This window comes from Anabrus simplex, chromosome 1, assembly GCF_040414725.1.
Source record: "Anabrus simplex isolate iqAnaSimp1 chromosome 1, ASM4041472v1, whole genome shotgun sequence".
Lineage (NCBI taxonomy): Eukaryota > Metazoa > Arthropoda > Insecta > Orthoptera > Tettigoniidae > Anabrus > Anabrus simplex.
In genome coordinates this window covers 730,263,357-730,285,731 of record NC_090265.1, presented here as the reverse complement: position 1 = coordinate 730,285,731, position 22,375 = coordinate 730,263,357, and the positions used below count along the sequence as shown (strand labels likewise).

The following is a 22,375-nucleotide window of genomic DNA, read 5'->3' as shown; positions in this document are numbered from 1 at the left end:
ATAAAAATAATGCAACCCCTTGATCAGTCCTTCCCCCACCCCCACACCCATCTAAGTGTATTTTCCAAAAACATGTTTCTTTATTTTTAAAGGAGATTCCAAATACCAATTTTCACATCTGTAACATCCTCATAAAATATAATTCAACCATTTTTCACTTCTTTTCACCCCCACCCCCACCCATCGTTAAGTACGTTCTCCGAAAACAAAAAGGAACAGGTTCCTGTTTTTTTCAAGGACTTTCCAAATACCAAGTTTCTTGTCTCTAACACATAATGTAGATATACCGGAACTCGTTTTAAAAATTCACCCGCTTTTCCAATTCTTTTCAGCCCCTTAACTGGATTTTCTGGAAACAAACAAATACATGTTTCGTTATTTTTAAAAGAGATTCCAAATACCAGTTTTCATGTTTGTATGTCTGTAACCCCTTCAGTTTTAATAATAATAATGCTATTTGCTTTACGTCCCACTAACTACTCTTTTACGGTTTTCGGAGACGCCGAGGTGCCGGAATTTTGTCCCGCAGGAGTTCTTTTACGTGCCAGTATATCTATCGACACGAGGCTGACGTATTTGGGCACCTTCAAATACCACCGGACTGAGCCAGGATCGAACCTGCCAAATTGGGGTCAGAAGGCCAGCGCCTCAACCGTCTGAGCCACTCAGCCCAGCCCCTTCAGTTTTTGAGATAAATGTATACTCATAAGAATAATTCAACTTCTTCTTCATCTTGACTTCTTTCCACCCCTCTCCCGCCTTATGTGGACTTTCCGAAAACAAAAAACACCTGTTTCTACATTGTGAAAGGAAATTCAAATCACCAACTTTCACGTCCGTAACAGCTTCAGTTTTTAAGAAAAACTATCCTCATAAAAATATTTCAACTCCGTATTTACTTATTTTCAACCCCACACCCCTTACGTCGATTTTCCGAAAAAAACAAAAAAACAAATGCCTGTTCCTTTATTTTTAAAGGAGATTCCAAATACGAATTTTCACGTCTCTAGCATCTTCAGCTTTGTAGATATAAGTATCCTCAAAATCAGGACGACCTGATCACATACAAAGGACTCAGAAAAGAATATAAAAACCTTCTAAAGAAGAAACGAGACGATTTCACAGAACTCGAGGCTAGAAGAATGGTGGAAGAAGCAAAAGAAAACCCCTACATTGCTCTAAAGCCACGACAGTCACCGACAATGGAGAAAATAGAGATGCCAATCTGGGAGGCTCACTTCACGAACATCCTAAACCAACAAACGGTGAACAAAGCTCATGAAATAACAAGACAATACGATGATATCAGAAGATTTACAACAGAGGAAATTAGAAACACTATATCAATATTGAAAAACAGGAAGGTAGCAGGCCCGGATGGGATATTTAACGAGCACATCAAAGCAGCCTCGGAAATTTTAATCCCAGCAATCACGAACATGATGAACTTATTTCTGTATACAGGACAAATCCCGGTGAGCTGGAAAACCTCGAAAATTAGAATGATATACAAGGGAAAAGGAGAGCCACTTGACCCAAACTCGTACTGGGGAATCGCGCTAGAGAACAACTTTCTCAAAATTCTGACGAATCTTGTGAAGATAAGACTAACAGAGGAAATCGACAACAAGATCCCAGAGGAACAATTTGGATTCAGGAAAAGCCGAAGCACCCTACATGCAGTCAAAAACCTCATAGACGACATCGAGGAGGAAATAAGATTCCCAAAAGGAAAATTCCACGCAGTATTTGTCGATTTTACAAGAGCGTTCGACAATCTCAACAGGACCTTAACATACGCCAAACTAGAACAGATGGTGGAACAAAACAAGGAACTAAGCGTCTTGATACACAACATCCTGAGTAAAAACACCATCATAATTTCAGACAACGTAACAACCTCGCAAGAAATTATACAGACAAACGGAGTGTTACAAGGAGACCCCCTTAGTCCCCTTCTGTTCAACGTAGCCACACATGACGTCGTCCAAGCAATAAGAACTTCCGCTCCGTCCCTCAAGATTTATATATACGCAGACGACATGGTGATGGGTTCTCACACGGCCAACTCGGAAGTTCCGGCCTGCTACACATGACAGTTCCATAGTGATGACGTCAACCGTTTAGTGCATTGGTATGGAGGCATGAGTCTTGTTTTCGTGGTGGTTTGGCAGCACGTTGTTATTTCAACGTTATTAGAGGTGTTCGTTCGTGTATCCAAGTGATAACTGTATGAACACGCATCAGAAAAATATTTTTTTCAGCAATAGTATGTGTTAAATACTATACTATCGAAATTTCAGCAGCCTGGTGTTAGGAAGTATTGCTAGGTTATGCGATAGGTGAGGTGAACTCACTGAGCTATTTTGAATTGTCTAAAGTATAATACTCTAAAAACTTTATTATTTAACTAGCAAGATACCCGTGCTTCGCTACGGTATTATACTGAAATTTATAATTGAATGCTTATTGTTTTAGATATATAATCCTCCGAAATTCGCGATCTGACTCGTTTTGTGCGAGAATCCACCAAAATTCCCGATCTGACTCGTTTTCTATTATTTTACGGCACGTTTCCTCCAATTTTTCAATCTTCCTTTCCACCAATCGATTTCGTACTTCCCGGGTTAGGCTCAGGTATTTCTCCCGGTCAGTTGGGTCCGTAAATCTGTGCCATCTTTTCCTATAATCATTTTTAATATGGATAAAATACTTCAGGAGATCCGGCGTGGTGTCATATCGGACGCCTTGGCGGCACTGAACACGCAGCCGGGCTGCATTCTTAGTCATTACCCGTCCAGAAGCCGTTTCCAGCGCGGTCCGCACATTTGACGACTGTCCGGAACATTATTATTATTATTATTATTATTATTATTATTATTATTATTATTATTATTATGTGTTGCTGGAATGGCTGATGACAGGGAAAACCGGAGTATTCGGAGAAAAACCTGTCCCGCCTCCGTTTTGTCCAGCACGAAAGACACATGGAGTGACCGGGATTTGAACCACGGAACCCAGCTGTGAGAGGCCGGCACGCTGCCGCCTGAGCAACGGAGGATCCTTATAAGTACATTAATAACAGTAAAATCAATTGGTCTCACCTCCTTCTACACCCCACCGCCGTTAAGTTTATTTACCGCCACCTCCCCCCCCCCCAAATAAAAATTAAAGGCTTGTTTCTTTATGTTTAAGGGAGATTCCAAACACCAATGTCCACGTCTATTACCTTCAGATTTGAGATATAAGTATCCCCATAAAAATAATTTACTTTTTGCACTTCATTTCACACTACTCCCCCTCCCCCCCAAGTGAATTTTCCCGCAAAAATACTTGTTTCTTGAATAGTAAAGGATCTTCTAAATACCAATTATCACGACTCAAAATTCTTCAGTTTTTGATTTATGTGTCCTCATGAAAGGAATTCAACTCCTTTACACTCCCACCCTCCAAGATGGTTTCCCCCCCAAAACGCGTTTTTCTTTGTTTTTAAAGGAGATCCAAATACGAATTATCACGTCTGTAACAACTTTAGTTTTTATTAGATGTATGTATTCTCATACAATTAAGTCAATTAATTTTTCAATTCTTTCACCCCCCCCCCCCCACCTTCATTGGATTTTCAGACAGTACGTGTTTGTTTACTTTTAAATCAGATTCTAAATATCAAATTTCACGTCTGTAACATCTTCATTTTTTAGATATCAGTAGCCTAATTAAAAGAATTCAACACTATTTTCGGTCACTTTTGCCCCCCCCCCTTTCAACCAAGTGGTATTTCCGAAAACTAAAAATACACGTTTCTTTATGTTTAATATAGATAAAAATACCATTTTTCACTTCTGTAACATGTTAAGTTTTTGAGATATACTGTAAAAATTCTCATTTTAAAATTTCACCCCTTTTGAGTTCCCCTTAAGTGAAGTTTCCCAAAACAAATCACCTATGTTTCTTTACATTTACAGGAGATTCCAAACACCCACTTTTTACGTCTGTAACATTTTACGTTTCCAAGATATTCTGTAGATATAGTCTTTCAAAAAATTCACCCCATTTCGTCACTCCTGTTTAACCGCCATTAATTGGATTTTCCAAAAACTAAAAATACGTGTTTCTTTATTTTTAAAGGAGATTCCATATACAAATTTTCAGTTCTGTAATATCTTTCGTTTCTGAGATATATGTATCCTCATTAAAGGCATTCAACCCATTTTTCACCCTTTTAAACCCCTCCTATTGGGATTTAAGGAAACAAAAAAATACGTGTTCCTTTATTTTCAGAGGAGACTCCAGGTACTAATTTTACATCTGTAAATTTTAAAGTTTTAAGATGTAGACACACTCATTTTAAAAATTTACCCCCCCTTTTCACCCCCCAATATTTGGATTTTTCAAAAACGAAAAAATACGTGTTTCTTTACCCTGAAAGTAGATCCCAAATACCAATTTTCGGGTCTGTAATATCTTCAGGTTCTGAAATATAAGTAGCCTCATTAAAGGCATTCAACCCATTACTCACCCTTTTACACCCTTCCTACTGGGATTTTCCGGAAACAAAAGAATACATGTTTCTTTATTTTTAAAGGAGATTCCAAATACCAATTTTTACGTCTGTAAACTATAAAGTTTTGAGATATAGATACACTCATTTTAAAAAATCACCCCCTTTTCACCCCCCCCCCCCATTAATTGGATTTTCCAAAAACAAAAAAATATGTGTTTCTTTATTTTTGAAAGAGATCAAAAGTGCCAATTTTGAGGTCTGTAATATCTTCAGTTTCTGATATATAAGTACCGGTATCCTGATTAAAGGCATTCAACCCATTTTCCCCCCATTTTCACCGTTTTTCACCCCTCCTATTGGGATTTTCTGAAAACAAAAAAATACGTGTTTCCTTATTTTTAAAGAAGATTCTAAATACCAATTTTCACATCTATAATCGTTTAAAGTTTTGAGATATAGATACACTCATTTTAAAATTTCACCCCCCTTTTCACCCCCCTTACCGAAGGAATTGGCTATCCAAAAATACTCTCTTAGCGAGCACCTACATCATAATGTGAATATATCCCCAAAATTTCATTTCTTTATGTCCAGTAGTTTTGGCTCGGCGATGATGAATCAGTCAGTCAGTCAGTCAGGACAAGCTCTTTTATATATATACTATTAAGATACCCGTGCTTCGCTACGGTATTATACTGAAATTTATAATTGAATGCTTATTGTTTTAGATATATAATCTGCCGAAATTCGCGATCTGACTCGTTTTCTGCGAGAATCCTCCAAAATTCCCGATCTGACTCGTTTTATATTATTTTACAGCACGTTTCCTCCCATTTTTCAATATTCCTTTCCAACAATCGATTTCGTACTTCCCGGGCTAGGCTCAGGTATTCCTCCTGGTCAGTTGGGTCCGTAAATCTTTGCCATCTTTTCCGTTAATCATCTTTAATATGGATAAAATCCTTCAGGAGATCCGGCGTGGTGTCATATTGGGTGATTTGGCGGCACTGAACCCGCGGCCGGACTGCATTCTTAGTCATTACCCGTCCAGGAGCCGTTGCCAGCGCGGTCCGCACATTTGACGACGGTCCGGAACATTATTATTATTATTATTATTATTATTATTATTATTATTATGTGTTGCTGGAATGGCTGATGACAGGGAAAACCGGAGTATCCGGAGAAAAACCTATCCCGCCTCCTTTTTGTCCAGCACGAATGTCACATGGAGTGACCGGGATTTGAACCACGGAACCCAGCTTTGAGAGGCCGGCGCGGTGCCGCCTGAGCAACGGAGGATCCTTATAAGTACAGTAAAATCAATTGGTCTCACCTCCTTCTACACCCCACCGCCGTTAAGTTTATTTACCGCCAACCCCCCCCCCCCCCCAAAAAAAAAAATTAAAAGAAGGCGTGTTTCTTTATGTTTAAGGGAGATTCCAAACACCAATGTTCACGTCTATTCCCTTCAGTTTTGAGATATAAGTATCCCCATTAAAGTAATTTACTTTTTTTTTTCACTTCATTTCACACTATTCCCCCTCCCCCCCTAAGTGAACTTTCCCGAAAAAATACTTGTTTCTTTAATAGTAAAGGATCTTCTAAATACCAATTATCACGACTCTAACTTCTTCAGTTTCTGATTTATGTGTCCTCATGAAAGGAATTCAACTCCTTTACACTCCCGCCCTCCATGATGGTTTCCCGCCCAAAACGCGTTTTTCTTTGTTTTTAAAGGAGATCCAAATACGAATTTTCACATCTGTAATAACTTTAGTTTTTATTAGATGTATGTATTCTCATACAATTAAGCCAATTAATTTTTCAATTCTTTAACCCCCCCCCCCCGCTTCATTGGATTTTTAGAGAATACGTGTATTTTTACTTTTAAAGCAGATTGAAAATATCAAATTTCACGTCTGTAAAATCTTCATTTTTGATATATCAGTAGCCTAATTAAAAGAATTCAACACCATTTTCAGTCACTTTTACCCCCCCCTCCACCCAGGTGATATTTCCGAAAACTAAAAATACACGTTTCTTTATGTTTAATAGAGATAACAAATACCATTTTTCACTTCTGTAACATGTTAAGTTTTTTAGATATACTGTAAAAATTCTCATTTCAAAATTTCACCCCTTTTGAGCTCCCCTTAAGTGGAGTTTCCAAAAACAAATCACCTATGTTTCTTTACATTTACAGGAGATTCCAAACACCCACTTTTTACGTCTGTAACATTTTACGATTCCAAGATATTCTGTAGATTCAGTCTTTCAAAAAATTCACCCCAATTTGTCACTCCTGTTTAACCGCCATTAATTGGATTTTCCAAAACTAAAAAATACATGTTTCTTTATTTTTAAAGGAGATCCCATATACAAATTTTCAGTTCTGTAATATCTTTCGTTTCTGAGATATATGTATCCTCATTAAAGGCATTCAACCCATTTTTCCCCCTATTGGGATTTACAGGAAACAAAAAAAATATGTGTTCCTTTATTTTTAGAAGAGATTCTAACTACCAATTTTTACATGTGTAAATTTTAAAGTTTTAAGATGTAGACACACTCATTTTAAAAAATTCACACACCCCCCTTTTCACCCCCAATATTTGGATTTTCCAAAAACGAAAAAGTACGTGTTTCTTTACTTTTAAAGTAGATCCCAAATACCAATTTTCAAGTCTGTAATATCTTCAGGTTCTGAAATATAAGTAGACTCATGAAAAGCATTCGACCCCTTCTTCAACCTTTTCCACCCTTCCTATTAGGATTTTCCGAAAACAAAATATACGTGTTTCTTTATTTTTAAAGGAGATTCTAAATACCAATTTTCACATCTATAACCTTTAAAAGTTTTGAGATATAGATACACTCATTTTAAAATATTACCCCCTTTTCACCCCCTCCCTTAATTGGATTTTCCAGAAACAAAAAAATACGTGTTTCTTTATTTTTAAAGGAGATCCCAAACACCGATTTTCAGGTCTGTAATATCTTCAGTTTCTGAGATATAAGTAGCCTCATTACAGGCATTCAACCCTTTTTCCACCCCTTTTCACTCCTCCTATTGCGATCTTCCGAAAACAAAAAAATACGTGTTTCTTTATTTTTAATGAAGATTCTAAATACCAGTTTTAACATCTGCAAACTTTAAAAGTTTGGAGATATAGATTCACCCATTTTAAAAATTCACCCCTTTTCACCCTCCCATTAATTGGATTTTCCAAAAACAAAAAAATACGTGTTTCTTTATTTTTAAAAGAGATCAAAAGTACCAATTTTCAGGTCTGTAATATCTTCAGTTTCTGACATATAAGTACCGGTATCCTGATTGAAGGCATTCAAGCCATTTTTCCCCATTTTCACCCTTTTTCACCCCTCCTATTGGGGTTTTCAGAAAACAAAAAAATACGTGTATCCTTATTTTAAAAGAAGATTCTAAATACCAATTTTTACATCTGTAAACTTTTAAAGTTTTGAGATATAGATACACTCTTTATAAAATTTCACCCCCCTTTTCACCCCCTTAGCGACGGAATATCAAAAAATCCTCTCTTAGCGAGCACCTACATCTTAATATGAATATATCCCCAAAATTTCATTTCGTTACGTCCAGTAGTTTTGGCTCTGCGATGATGAATCAGTCAGTCAGTCAGTCAGTCAGGACAAGTTATTTTATATATATAGATAGATTATGATTATTATTATAATGTGTAGTGTAGTGTATGCTCCTTTTTGCAAAACGGGACGAACGTGTAGTGTGCCTGTATGTACGGTACATCCAATTACCGTTCAAATAAGGAGGTGGCTGTCTCAACATTTGCTTTCCCTAGCGATAAAGAGAAGGGAGCTAAATGTGATCCCAGTAAGTATGCCTGTGTCTGTATTAAACATTTTTCGGAAAATCACATAATTCGAGTTGACACTGCAAAAAGACCAGACGGTTCCGTTTTAACTGTGCCTAGGGTAAAGCCAAAATTAACTGACGCTGCTGTGACAACTGCATTTAATGGGCAGCCATCATATTATGTCTCAGCCATCACCTGCCAAACGAAAATCGCCAGAAGAAAGGAGAGAGGATATTTTGCAGAATGACGAACTAACCTTCAAGACTATGTGCTCAAATAAGTGTAATATAATGGCATTTTAGAGACAACAACAGTTTGCCTAGTGACCATTATACTATTTTTCAAATTGTTTTGGAAAGCTACATGTTAAGTGAGACCTTGATATCTGATTCAAAGATGCATTTTAAAACTGTAGAAATCGTAGGAATTTTTTTTCAATGTTTTGATAATGAAAGTTGAAAAACCTGTGACAAGTGTGGGTATGTACTGCTGAGTTAATGAGTGTTGTGACCAAGATGTGTCATATTTTGGGAAATATTTTTTTAACAGTTAGGCCTATTCATAAATAATTAACAAAATCATGTGCTCAAACAAACATATAATAATGCCATTGTTTTGAGAGAAAACAATTCTCCTAGTCTCCATCAGCGTACAGTCCAGGTGAGTAAGTACTCTTCAGTCGAACATTTTACGATATCTACTGTAATATACTACCTTGAGTGAATATGTTCGTTTGCATTCTTTTAATAGTGTTTCTTCGATGTTATGTGTTTATAGGCTTATTACTGCATTTTCTTTGTCACAATTTGAGAAAAAGTATCGTATCACCAATATAGGAATTGCACGCGACGACGGAGACTGAGCACTATACGCGTGACGTCACCACTATTGGTAGCAGGCCTCTATATATCAAGATGGCCGTGGTTCTCACGATACTAACGAACTCCAGAAAGGAATAAATACTCTGGGAACATGGGCTGAATACAACGGACTGCAAATAAACGCAGAAAAGACTGTACACATAGTCTTCAGGAAAGGAGGACGCCTATCCGCAAGGGACAAAATTTACCTCAAACATGAACCTCTACAAACTACGAACAGCTTCGAATATCTAGGTGTAACGGTCCAGACAACAGCACACTCACTCAGAATTCACACAACACAACGAGCAGCTGCCGCAACCAAAGCCATCTACGACATCATGTCATTAAGCAAACTTTCCCTGTTAGCCCTCTTTGAAGCCAAAATCTTTCCTATTCTAACATTCGGAATAGAGATGTAATGGGAAAAGTTAAGCTATAAAGATCTAATACGAATGGAAAAAGTGAAAGCCAGATTCTTGAAAGCAGCCCTCGGAATTTCAAAGTACACCAAGTCAAGACTAGCGTACGAACTCGCGGGAGAAACATTTCTAATAGAGGACCCGAGATGGAAATTCAATCTGCCCTGTACAGACAACTGGAAGAAACTGCGGTTAGAGAGGGAGAAAAAAAGAATGAAATATGGCCAGAGTTCTACTCTTCAGAGGCCATGATGAACAGAGCATGGACCGGCACAAACCAGGAGCTGAGACATTTTGTAAATTCCATGGCAGTCCATGGCTACCATCACAAAACCTGTAGGTCGAAGACATACCACGACCCGAACTCGATGTGCATATGTGAACTCTGTGGTAAACATTGTGACCGATATCACGTACTGTCGTGTAAAAATCGTGTGAAATCAATCATAGACATCTGTATTGATTAATGTATCCTAATATTGCACAACTTGTGCGCAACAAAGTTTATATATATAAAAGTAATTCGACTAACTTTTCACCCTCCCCCCTTTCCTACCCGTCAAGTTGATTCATCCTTCCCCAAAAGTACGTGTTTCTTTATTTTTAAAGGAGATTCCAATTACCAATTTTCACGTCCTTAACATCTTTAACTTTTAAGATATAAGTATGCTCATACAAAGAATTCAACTAATTTTTCAATTCATTCACCCCCCTTAAGTGGATTTTCCGAAGACAAAAGAACACGTGTTTCTTTACTTTAAAAGAAGATTCCAAATATAAATGTTCATGCGTCTAACATCTTCAGTTTTTGAGATATAAGTATCCTCATAGAAAGAATTCAAACCCTTTCTCACCCCAGCCCGTTATGTTGATTCCCTCCCCCCCCCCCCACACACACTTCCAAAAATGCGTGTTTCTTTATTTTTATAGGAGATTCCAAATACAAATTTTCACACGTGCAACATCTTTAGTTTTTGAGATATAAGTATCCTCGTACAAAGAATTCAACTAATCTTTCAATTAATTAACGCTCCCCCTTAAGTGGATTTTCCAAACACAAAAGATTACGTGTTTCTTTACTTTGAAGGAAAAATCCATATACAAATTTTCATGTCCTTTAACATCTTTTTTTTGAGGTATAAGTGTCCTCGTGAAATGAATTCAACTCCTTTTTCACTCCTCCTCCACTCGTTAAGTTGGTCCCCCACCACCATACCCCCATCCAAGAAATGCTTGTTTATTTATTTCTAAAGGAGATTCCAAATACCAATTTCTTAAGTTTTGAGATATAAGTTTCTCCAGGAAAAGAATTCAATTCTTTTTACTTCCTTTCACACTCCCCACTCAAGTGCATTTTCTAAAAACGAACAGTACCCGTTTCTTTAAAAGAGCATCCAAATACCAATGATCACGACTGTAACATCTTCAGTTTATGAGATATATGTATCCTCGTAAAAGGAATTCATCTCCGTTTTCACGCCACCTACCAAGTCGATTCCCCCCTCCCCCCGCCAAATGTGTATTTCTTTATTTTAAAGGGAGATTCCAAATACCAGTTTCCACGTTTGAAACATATTTCAATATTTTTTTGTATATATATTCTCGTACAAATAATTCACCAAAATGTTCAATTCTTTCACACCCCCCACCCCGTTACGGGTTTTTCCCGAAAACAAAAGAATACGTGTTTCCTTATTTCTAAAGAAGAGTTCAAATACCAATTTTCACGTATGCAACTTGTTAAGTTCTTTATATATACTGTAGATATGCTAATTTTAAAAATTCACCCCCTTCTTCAGTTCCCCTTAGGTGGATTTTACGAAAAAATATTTATATTTCTTTACTTTTACAGGAAATTCCAAATACAAGTTTTCAAATCTATATATATTAAATAACTTGTCCTGACTGACTGATTCATCATCGCTGAGCCAAAACTACTGGACATAAAGAAATTAAATTTTGCAGATACATTCATATTAACACGCAGATGCTCGCTAAGGGAGGATTTTTGATTAATCCATCGCTAATGGGGTGAAAAAGGGGGTGAATTTTAAAAGTGGATACCTAAATCTCGAAAACTTAAAAGTTTACAGACGTAAAAATAGGTATTTGGAATCTCCTTTAAAAATAAACAAACACGTACTTTTTTTGTTTTCGGAAAATCCCATTAAGCGGGGTGAAAAAGGGGGAAAGGGGGTTGAACACCTTTTATGAGGAGACTTATATCTCAACAACTGCAGATATTACAGACATGAAAATTGAAATTTGGAATCTCATTTAAAAATAAAGAAACACGTATTTTTGTACTTTTGGATAATCCGATGAATAGGGGGTGAACAGGAGTGACAAAGGGGGTGAAATTTTAAAAAGATTATATCTGCAAATTATCTCAGACACGTAACATATTACAGATTTGAAAACTGGTATTTGGAATTTCCTGTAAGAGTAAAGAAATATAAATGTTTTTTGTAAAATCTACTAAATGGGAACTGAAGAAGGGGTGAGCATATCTATAGTATATATAAAAAACTTTACAAGTTGCAGACGTGAAAACTGGTATTTGAACTCTTCTTTAAAAATAAGGAAACACGTATTCTATTGTTTTTGAGAAAAACCCTTAACGGGGTGGGGGGTGTGAAAGAATTGAAAAATTAGATTAATTATTTGTACGAGAATATATACAAAAAAATTATCGAAATATGTTACAAACGTGGAAACTGGTATTTGGAATCTCCCTTAAAAATAAAGAAACACACATTTGGCGAGGAGGGGGGAGGGGGGAATCAACTTGGTAGGTGGCATGAAAACGGAGATGAGTTCCTTTTACGAGGATACATGTATCTCATAAACTGAAGATGTTACAGTCGTGATAATTGGTATTTGGATGCTCTTTTAAAGAAACGGGTACTGTTCGTTTTTAGAAAATGCACTTGAGTGGGGAGTGTGAAAGGAAGTAAAAAGAATTGAATTCTTTTCCTGGAGAAACTTATATCTCAAAACTTAAGAAACTGGTATTTGGAATCTCCTTTAGAAATAAATAAACAAGCATTTCTTGGATGGGGGCGGGGTGGTGGGGGACCAACTTAACGAGTGGAGGAGGAGTGAAAAAGGAGTTGAATTCATTTCACGAGGACACTTACACCTCAAAAACTTAAGATGTTACAGACATGAAAATTTGTATATGGATTTTTCCTTCAAAGTAAAGAAACACGTAATCTTTTGTGTTTGGAAAATCCACTTAAGGGGGAGGGTTAATTAATTGAAAGATTAGTTGAATTCTTTGTACAAGGATACTTATATCTCAAAAACTAAAGATGTTGCACATGTGAAAATTTGTATTTGGAATCTCCTATAGAAATAAAGAAACACGCATTTTTGGAAGTGTGGGGGGGGGGAATCAACATAACGGGCTGGGGTGAGAAAGGATTTGAATTCTCTTTATGAGGACACTTATATCTCAAAAACTGAAGATGTTAGATGCATGAACATTTGGATTTGGAATCATCTTTCAAAGTAAAGAAACATGTGTTCTTTTGTCTTCGGAAAATCCACTTAAGGGGGGTGAATGAATTGAAAAATTAGTTGAATTCTTTGTATAAGGATACTTATATCTCAAAAGCTAAAGATGTTAAGGACGTGAAAATTGGTAATTGGAATCTCCTTTAAAAATAAAAAAACACGTACTTTTGGGGAAGGAGGAATCAACTTAACGGGTAGGAAATGGGGGAGGGTGAAAAATCAGTTGAATTACTTTTATGAGGATACTTATATCTCCAAAGCTGAAGATGCTAGAGACGTGAAAATAAGTATTTGGAATCTCCTTAAAAAATAAAGGAACACGCATTTGTTTTTTTTTTTTCGGAAAATCAACGTAAGGGGCGCGGGGTTGAAAATAAGTAAATACGGAGTTGAAATATTTTTATGAGGATAGTTTTTCTTAAAAACTGAAGCTGTTACGGACGTGAAAGTTGGTGATTTGAATTTCCTTTCAAAATATAGAAACAGGTGTTTTTTTGTTTTCGGAAAGTCCACATAAGGCGGGAGAGGGGTGGAAAGAAGTCAAGATGAAGAAGAAGTTGAATTATTCTTATGAGTATACATTTATCTCAAAAACTGAAGGGGCCGGGCTGAGTGGCTCAGACGGTTGAGGCGCTGGCCTTCTGACCCCAATTTGGCAGGTTCGATCCTGGCTCAGTCCGGTGGTATTTGAAGGTGCCCAAATACGTCAGCCTCGTGTCGGTAGATATAATGACACGTAAAAGAACTCCTGCGGGACAAAATTCCGGCACCTCGGCGTCTCCGAAAACCGTAAAAGAGTAGTTAGTGGGACGTAAAGCAAATAGCATTATTATTATTAAAACTGAAGGGGTTACAGACATACAAACATGAAAACTGGTATTTGGAATCTCTTTTAAAAATAATGAAACATGTATTTGTTTGTTTCCAGAAAATCCAGTTGAGGGGCTGAAAAGAATTGGAAAAGCGGGTGAATTTTTAAAACGAGTTCCGGTATATCTACATTATGTGTTAGAGACAAGAAACTTGGTATTTGGAAAGTCCTTGGAAAAAACAGGAACCTCTTCCTTTTTGTTTTCGGAGAACGTACTTAACGATGGGTGGGGGTGGGGGTGAAAAGAAGTGAAAAATGGTTGAATTATATTTTATGAGGATGTTACAGATGTGAAAATTGGTATTTAGAATCTCCTTTAAAAATAAAGAAACATGTTTTTAGAAAATACACTTAGATGGGTGTGGGGGTGGGGAAGGACTGATCAAGGAGTTGCATTATTTTTATGGGAATACTTCTGCATATCTAAAAAACTGAAGATGTTACAGATGTGGGAATAGGTATTTGGAATTTCCTTTAAAAATAAAATGAACATGTATTTATTTTTTCGACTTGAGAGAAGACTTTCTCACATGTACAACTCCATGCCGCATGGTCGTCTTAGCCCCAAACATGGTTTACAAAGAATTTCTGGGGTAAATGAAACTCAGTTTTTTTTCTTTTGCTATTTGCTTTACGTCACACCGACACAGATATGTCTTATAGCGACGGCCATAATTAAGGTATAGCCCCGGCATTTGCCTGGTGTGAAAATGGGAAACCACGGAAAACCATCTTCAGGGCTGCCGACAGTGGGGCTCGAACCCACTATCTCCCAATTGCTGGATACTGGCCGCACTTAAGCGACTGAAGCTATCGAGCTCATTAACTCAATTTTTGGGTGAGTTTTTATACTTTAGAAATTTTCAGATAATGTCATGGTACAATGCCGAGGAATGATTACTTTGATCACATTACGAAATCCACGCGAGCAAAGCCGCAGGTAATTACTATTCTGTAATATGTTACATGTCTGAGATAATTTGCAGATATAATCTTTTTAAAATTTCACCCCCTTTGTCACTCCAGTTCACCCCCAATCCATCAGATTATTCAAAAATACAAAAATACGTGTCTCTTTATTTTCAAAGGAGATTCCAAATTTCAATTTTCATGTCTGTCATATATTCAGCTGTTGAGATATTAGTCTCCTCATAAAAGGCGTTCAACCCCTTTTCCCCCTTTTTCACTCCCCTTAATGTGTTTTTCCAAAAACAAAAAAGATGTGTTCCTTTATTTTTAAAGGAGATTCCAAATACCTATTTTTACGTCTGTAAACTTTTAAGTTTTTGAGATATAGATATCCACTTTTTTTAAATTCACCCCCTTTCACCCCATTAGCGATGGATTATTCAAAAATCCTCCCTTAGCAAGCATCTGCAAGTTAATATGAATGTATCGGCAAAATTTCATTTCTTTATGTTTAGTAGTTTTGGCTCGGTGATGATGGATCAGTCAGTCAGTCAGTCAGGACAAGTTATTTTATATATATAGATGAGATGAAATTCACCAATTATTTTACAGTAGTCTGAAAACTAAACAAGTTGGGAAAATGTTTACATTTTTTAATAATTACCTGGGTATGTACAAAATGTTACATACACAGAATAAGTAAAATGAAACACAGCTACAACTATTTCAGAACCACATTTACCCAACATTTTTCTTTCTTTCAGTTGTCTGCAAGTAAAGGGATGGAATACGCAATTGCACAAGAATATCGACCCTAGTGATTATACAATAACTGACCACGCACTATGAAAATAAGATGTTACATACAGGCATATTAACTGAGTGAAAGTGGTGAGTTGGCATGGAATAGAAGAATAAGCTCGAGAAGAGCTTTTAAAGTAGGAAAGTAGGAATTTAAGAGGAGAGATTTGGGTAAATATTCATTTATGGCACAAGGAGTAAGGGGTTGGAATAAATAATCAAGGGAAATGTTCAATAAGTCTCCAGATTTGTTAAAAATATTTAAGAGAAAGCTAGGTAAATAATTATAAGTAAGTGTGGTTGGATGAAATGGTGGTATCTTACTGTGTGACAATCGGATGCCAGTCAAATTAAAGGGCAAAGTGTACAAAACCACTGTCCGGCCTGTCCTCATGTATGACTCCGAATGTTGTGCAAGGCTTGACCAGCGAATGTATGTTGCGATGATCAGCGGGAGTCACTCTGCGTGACAAAGTGTGAAGTGAACTCGTGCCCGAATCCTTTGAAGTTGTGCCCATCAGCGACAAGACAGAGGACAAACAGCACCGCCAGTATGGTCACATCAGAAGAAGAAATGAACACCCTTTAGTATGGAAAGCTCTTGCCATTGAAGAGCTGAAGATGGAAACAAACTGTTGAGGCTGCTTTAAGGAAAAGTGAAGTGCCATTAGATCTGGTCCAAGAGCGTCGGACGTACTCTCTCCGAGTCAGAGGAGTGAGCTCGGGAGTGCCCGTTTTATGGGAACATATAAAGCCAGGAAAGAAGAAGAAGGTAAACAATTTATAGCAAATCTGCCACCTGGGCGACCACCCTAAATGCAGATCACTGTTGATTGATTGATGATTTGTCCTGTCAGACTGACGAATGTGCACGGCAAGTGGGTGAATCATACATCATTCTCCATGGCCTTCGCAAAATCACATTCCTGCTATCCTTCCTCACAGTATATACTAGAAGTGTGATTACTATCTGATGGTACAAACCTCTGCAAAGCCACAAGCTTGGAGGGGAAAGTAGGGGAAAGTAGGGGAAAGTAGGGGAAGGGTTAAATACTGCTGAACAAAATGACGCCAGGAGCCGATGTGAACACTGCGGTAACAACTAGCGAAGTGAACATTCCTCACCTCTCGCACTTACTGCGGCACATGGACTTGACTGCGTACAAAACTCACTTAGTGCGCAACTAAGATTTTGTGCCATCTGACACTAATCGCGCTTACAGGGGCACTGTTCGAATCAGTTAGCTGTGTAAAATTATATTTTGTGTATACTAACGCCAAGGAATTTTTTAATATTTAAAGAAAGTAGGTGATAAGGCAACAGGTTTTTGTACAATTTTTATTTATATTTACTACTTCCAGGCAGTTAAAATGGAATCAAAATTTAATTTTTTCTCTATAAAGTGTGGGAGCAACTGCACCCACATTCACCATCTGTAATTGCCACCACAGTGAAGATTCAACCATTTTCTCAACTGATGACTTAACAGAAACCTCATGCTCACTCAAAAAGCCAATGACGAGGTTAGCAGTAATTCAGGCTGGTATTCATAGTACTCACCTCTCCTTATGGAATATCGCAGAGTAATGTATATTGAGTTCCCACATGGAAGAAGAGATATGTTTCAAATTATTCAGTATTTTGAGGATTGGGTCAGGACCAGGAGGATCAAATGGAAACCTGAAAAACATAGACTCATCAGTGGTGAAGCTGCAACACCTTTCAACAGCTTCTGGGCTAAATTATAGTTTTCAGTTACGATTTATTCATCATTCCACTAATGACTGTACATGTGGTGCAAGACTTGAAATATATCAATTAAATCAGAATGTAAGCTGTCACTGAGAATAACACTAACCATAAGTTATCATTGAAATACAGTATTATGAATGATGAAGTGGTCTGCACAGATCACAGAAAATCGTTGGCAAAAGAGGATTAAAAATTGAGAGAAGCAAGTTCTATGTATGGACACCCCAAAATAGCACTGGTGTGTATACCACAAGGACCACATAACACCTGGAAATGAGTGTTTGCAAGAGATCTTTAATGTATGCACATGAAAGAAACTTGTCCAAATACGAGTTGGTACTGGAGTAAAATTTATGTTTTAGGGCTGTATATAGAGGTCTAGGATAAGCATGTCAAGAAATAAGCCATCTCCATGGATTCATTCAGGAAGGTATATATTCCGACATGAATGAGGGAGGTTTCACACTGTGGTGAGTTGGTCACACTGCTGACTCTTTTGGTTTCATGGAAAATGATCAGTATAACTTGATTCCCTTTGTTTCTTGTCTGTTTACTGGTACTGTTTGTTTTGTGTTCATGAAAATCCACAGCCTGTTTCCAGTCATTCGAACAGGTCAGGAATGGAATGAATGAAGCTTCCACATAGCGGCGAGGATAGGAATTGTGCCAGCTGTCGAAGCCTGTCGCACTCCTCTGGGGCAACGTATAATGTCTGACAGGGAAAACCGGAGTACCCAGAGAAAAGCGCTTTGTCCAGCATAAATCTCACATGGAATGACCAGAATTTGAACCACGGAACCCAGCGGTAAGAGGCTGGCACTATACCCGAGCCAAGAAGGCTCTTTTGTTTTGTGTTCATTTTTCAGTTAATTTATAGAACAAATACACTAATGTTATTTTCATGAACAACTGAAAGAGGAGACAAGGATAAACATGGAAACACAAAAGAACACTACACGACATTTCGGAAAACTAAACACACTTTGTGTGGATGTTCTCCCACACCCGGCACATCAGCCAACTAACACCCTCCATCTCTAGCACATCTTTTCACCCTACCAAAGCCAGCCACATTAATCCCCAGCCTTCCCAAACGTTTTCCACAACGGCTGCTCAAACAATCCTCAACAGAAACCCAAAGTGATTCTGCAACCCGTACTGTTCCGGATCTCTCATCTCACACTCTTGCTGATCATTAAACATCGGTCCTGTCCACGAGCCTCATTTTCTTCCCCTCTAAGAAATCTGCCTAATGCCCACTCTTTTGTAAGGAAACTCCGCCACTGCATTCAATACAAAAATAGTTACCCATCACCTGATGATGTTAAGCTATCCCTAACTCGCTGCAAGAAACCATCTAGTATTGAACCTCAACTCTTACCACCTGAACATTCCCTTCAATTAGCATCTAATTTCCTTTTAACCTCTCTTCAAAACACAAACTTCATGCCCTGAGAGAACATCATCATTCTTCCCACCGACAAAGGATCCACCACAGTTGTCATGAACTGCCAAGATTATGACCGTGAGGCCCTATGCCAACTCTCTGACGCCACCATATGTGTCCCTGTCAACCAAGAGCCCACTCAAGATCATATCCTAAACTTACATCAAACTCCATGGACCACATGAGGGTCAGTCTGAATCCTCTATCAGTCTCCCCCTCCCAAACCAGTCCCATACTCCCAAGTTCCACATGCTTCTGAAGGATGCCCCATTGTTCCTAGCCAAGGTTCTTTCATGGAACACATTGGGTGACCAGCATCTTCAACCCTTCGTACGCTCCCTTGACTCTTACAGTCGTGACACCGGTCATTTTCTTGAACATCTGGCCAGTCTTCCCAAACAGAACAGATATGACCTAGGCCACCATAGCCCAATTGGTAGAGCAACGACACGAAATCGAGAGATTGTGGGTTCGAATCCCACTGGTCCTCCACTGTAAGAGAGCCTAAGTATCATATCTCCTTTCACTTTCCTCTTTGTCTCATTTGTTCCCAGAACAGCTATGTCTTTCTCCTTCATGAAGTCGACAAGTCCTTTAGTGTCAGTTTTAGTGTAGTTTGGTACTGGTCGCACTTCTCACAGCTCCCCCACCAAACGAAGAGAAATCAGCTTTTTGATGGATCTTGAAGTTTTATGACCACTAGACCTCAAAAGAAGTAAGTTTTGCAACATAACTGTGATTTAAGATGTCTTGAGCTGCAGACCTTATCTGAAACAAATTACGTTACTTGCCCATGTTGAATCTGAATAAAAATTATGAGTTAAGAACTTGGTCCCTACAGGTTTTTAAATGTCCTGATCACATTTATCATGGCTTGTTGTTATTATTAAACGGCAATTTTCCAGTGCCCTTTACTTGATATCTTCAGAGTTGGGAAGTAATTGCGTAACAGTAATCGAATTAGTTGTAACGATTACATTCTTAGTAATTTTTATTTGTAATCTACTTCTTGAAAAATGTAATCGTTAAATTCTAGTAATTAATACACATCGCACAGAAGTAGGAGTGTTCCATTCTACTACAGCAGAACCTCTTTCTTACCTCTCCAGTACTTCCAGAGACATTCCAATGATGTTCTTAAAATTAAACACAGGCATCCCTTCAAGTGCCCTTGTAGGACATCTTTTTAGTAAATGCAAAGATGTACGTACTCCCTCCGTAAGACATTGAGGATTGGCAATGAGAAATTTAAGAACCAAGTAATGTATTTGCAAAGTGAATAGGAGCCAGCCACGCAGTGTAGTGGTAGCATGCCTGCCTCTTACCCAGAGCCCCGGCTTCAATTCCCGGCCAGGTCACGGCTGGTTCAAGGTCCACTCAGCCTACATGATTACAAGTGAGGGGCTATCTGGCAGTGAGATGACTGCCCCAGTCTAGAAAGCCAAGAATAATGGCCAAGAGGATCCGTCGTACTTACTACATGACACCTCATAATCTGCAGGTTTTTGGGCTGAGCAGTGGTCGCTTGGTAGGCCATGGCCCTTCGGGGCTGTTGCGCCATGGGGTTTGGTTTGGAAAGTGAATGGGAAATAGCCGTGCTCAATAGCTCGGACGGTAAAGCGCTGGCCTTCTGAGCCCAACTTGACAGGTTTGAGCTTGGCTCAGTCCGTTGGTATTTCAAGGTGCTCAAATATGTCAGCCTCATTTCAGTAATTTATTGCCACGTTAAAGAACTCCTGCTGAACAAAATTCTGGTACTTCAGCATGTTCAAAGATCGTAAAAGTAGTTAGTGGGACGTAAAATTGATAACATTATTAAATGGAAAATAATTTCAAATGTTAAAACTTATTAACTAAAATAAAAATGATGGGAAAAGATCATTTCAAAAATTCCGAGGTATCATGTTTAGTCTCAAGTAGTAACGATAGCCACTTAATGTCTCTAAAAAACTCCACACAAAATGAAGTAATATATTCCTTTTCCTTGTGAACTTTTGTATTATTTCAGCCCTTAGCAAAAAAATCCGTGATTTCCGTAAGACTAACATTTTTGTTGCCATCACTGGATATCATGGTTTTTATTGGCCCAGTCTAGAAAGCCAAGGAACTGCTAGTCACTTTCAGGTTGAGTAGTGTCTGCCTGGTAGGCCAAGGCCTGTTAAGGCTGTAATACCATGGTATTTGGCTTAGTTTGGTTAGATTATTAACGTTGGTCTCATTTTGGTGTTCTGGAACAACTGTCAACAAATAGTGCTAAAAGGCATGGTAATATCAACATTCCAGAAACAGTAGTCAATATCACCCATCATTCAGTTTAGCAATATACCTTCCAAATAACTAGGTACAATAGTAATAGAGAAGTACAAATTTCCTGAACGGACCCTTCAACCTTACCTGTCTGTCGCTAAGGTAGTGGCGCCAAGAACCGCCAGTAAAATAAGGTGCCTCATGATTCTGCTCCTGAAACAAATGATCGGAATAAGTGTTAATAATTAATGGAAGTGAGAAACAATACACTTGATGTTACAGCCAATTAGGACTACACATGTAGTCCAGTGGTGGTGGTGATATCATTTTAATCCACATCCACTTAATCCACTTTCTAGTGTGCAGCTTTGGTGTTATAGACTGGAGTCAAAATGCCATCAGGAAGACTGTTCCGAAAAGCCATTACCAGTCTGAAATTGCCTTATTTGCAACAAATAAGATTTGTAATAATAATAAGAAAATAAGAAAAAGAAGAAGTCATATTTGATTGAATTAGCTCTCAACAACTCTTCTTTTTTCTTTCTTTCTCCACTTCTTTTCCTAAAGAAGAAATAAAAATAAGAAACAAAAAACAAGGAGCCATTTTTGATCAAGTAAGCCCTCATCAACTGTTCTTTTTTCTGTATTTCCCCACCGCTTTTCCCAAAGAGGAAGGAAAAAGCTGATAGGTCATATTTTATTCAGTAAGCCCTCAGCCATTGTTCTTTTCCTTTCCCCTCGTTTTGCTTAAAAGGGAAGAAGGATTGATTAGGCCCTCTGCAGCTGTTATTTTGCTTTCTTTCTCCGCAGCTTTTCTTAAAGGAGGAGGAGGAGGACGAGGAGGAGAAGAAGAAGAAGAAGAAGGAAGAATGAGATGAAGGAAAGTAGAAGCTGTATTTGATCAAATAGGCCATCAGCAATTGTTCTTTTTTTTTTTTTTTTTTTTTCCGTCTCCACTGCTTTTCCTAATACAGCAGAATAAGAGAAAGAAGAAGCCATATTTGATCAACTAAGCCCTCAGCAACTGCTCTATTTCTTTCTTCACTATTTTTCTTCCTTTTCCCATGGCTTTTCCAACACTCTAATGGGGTTACGGCTGCAGACCAGTATGTTTATGGATATTTACCCCATAAGAGCGCGTACCAACTCGCTTATGGGTGCATTTGGGTTAAGGGGAAGTACAGCCACCTG

The 22,375-nt window shown here is 38.0% G+C and overlaps 1 protein-coding gene across 1 annotated transcript in view; it reads right to left on the bottom strand.

The window, feature by feature from the left end:
• The window catches only part of LOC136872715 (chitooligosaccharidolytic beta-N-acetylglucosaminidase), a 90,893-nt gene that overhangs the window by 51,988 nt on the left and 16,530 nt on the right, over positions 1–22,375 (bottom strand). The window contains exon 2 of the mRNA XM_067146545.2: positions 21,332–21,397. Coding sequence (XP_067002646.2) covers positions 21,332–21,397 — 66 coding nt within the window. The remainder of the gene's footprint in view (positions 1–21,331; positions 21,398–22,375) is intronic.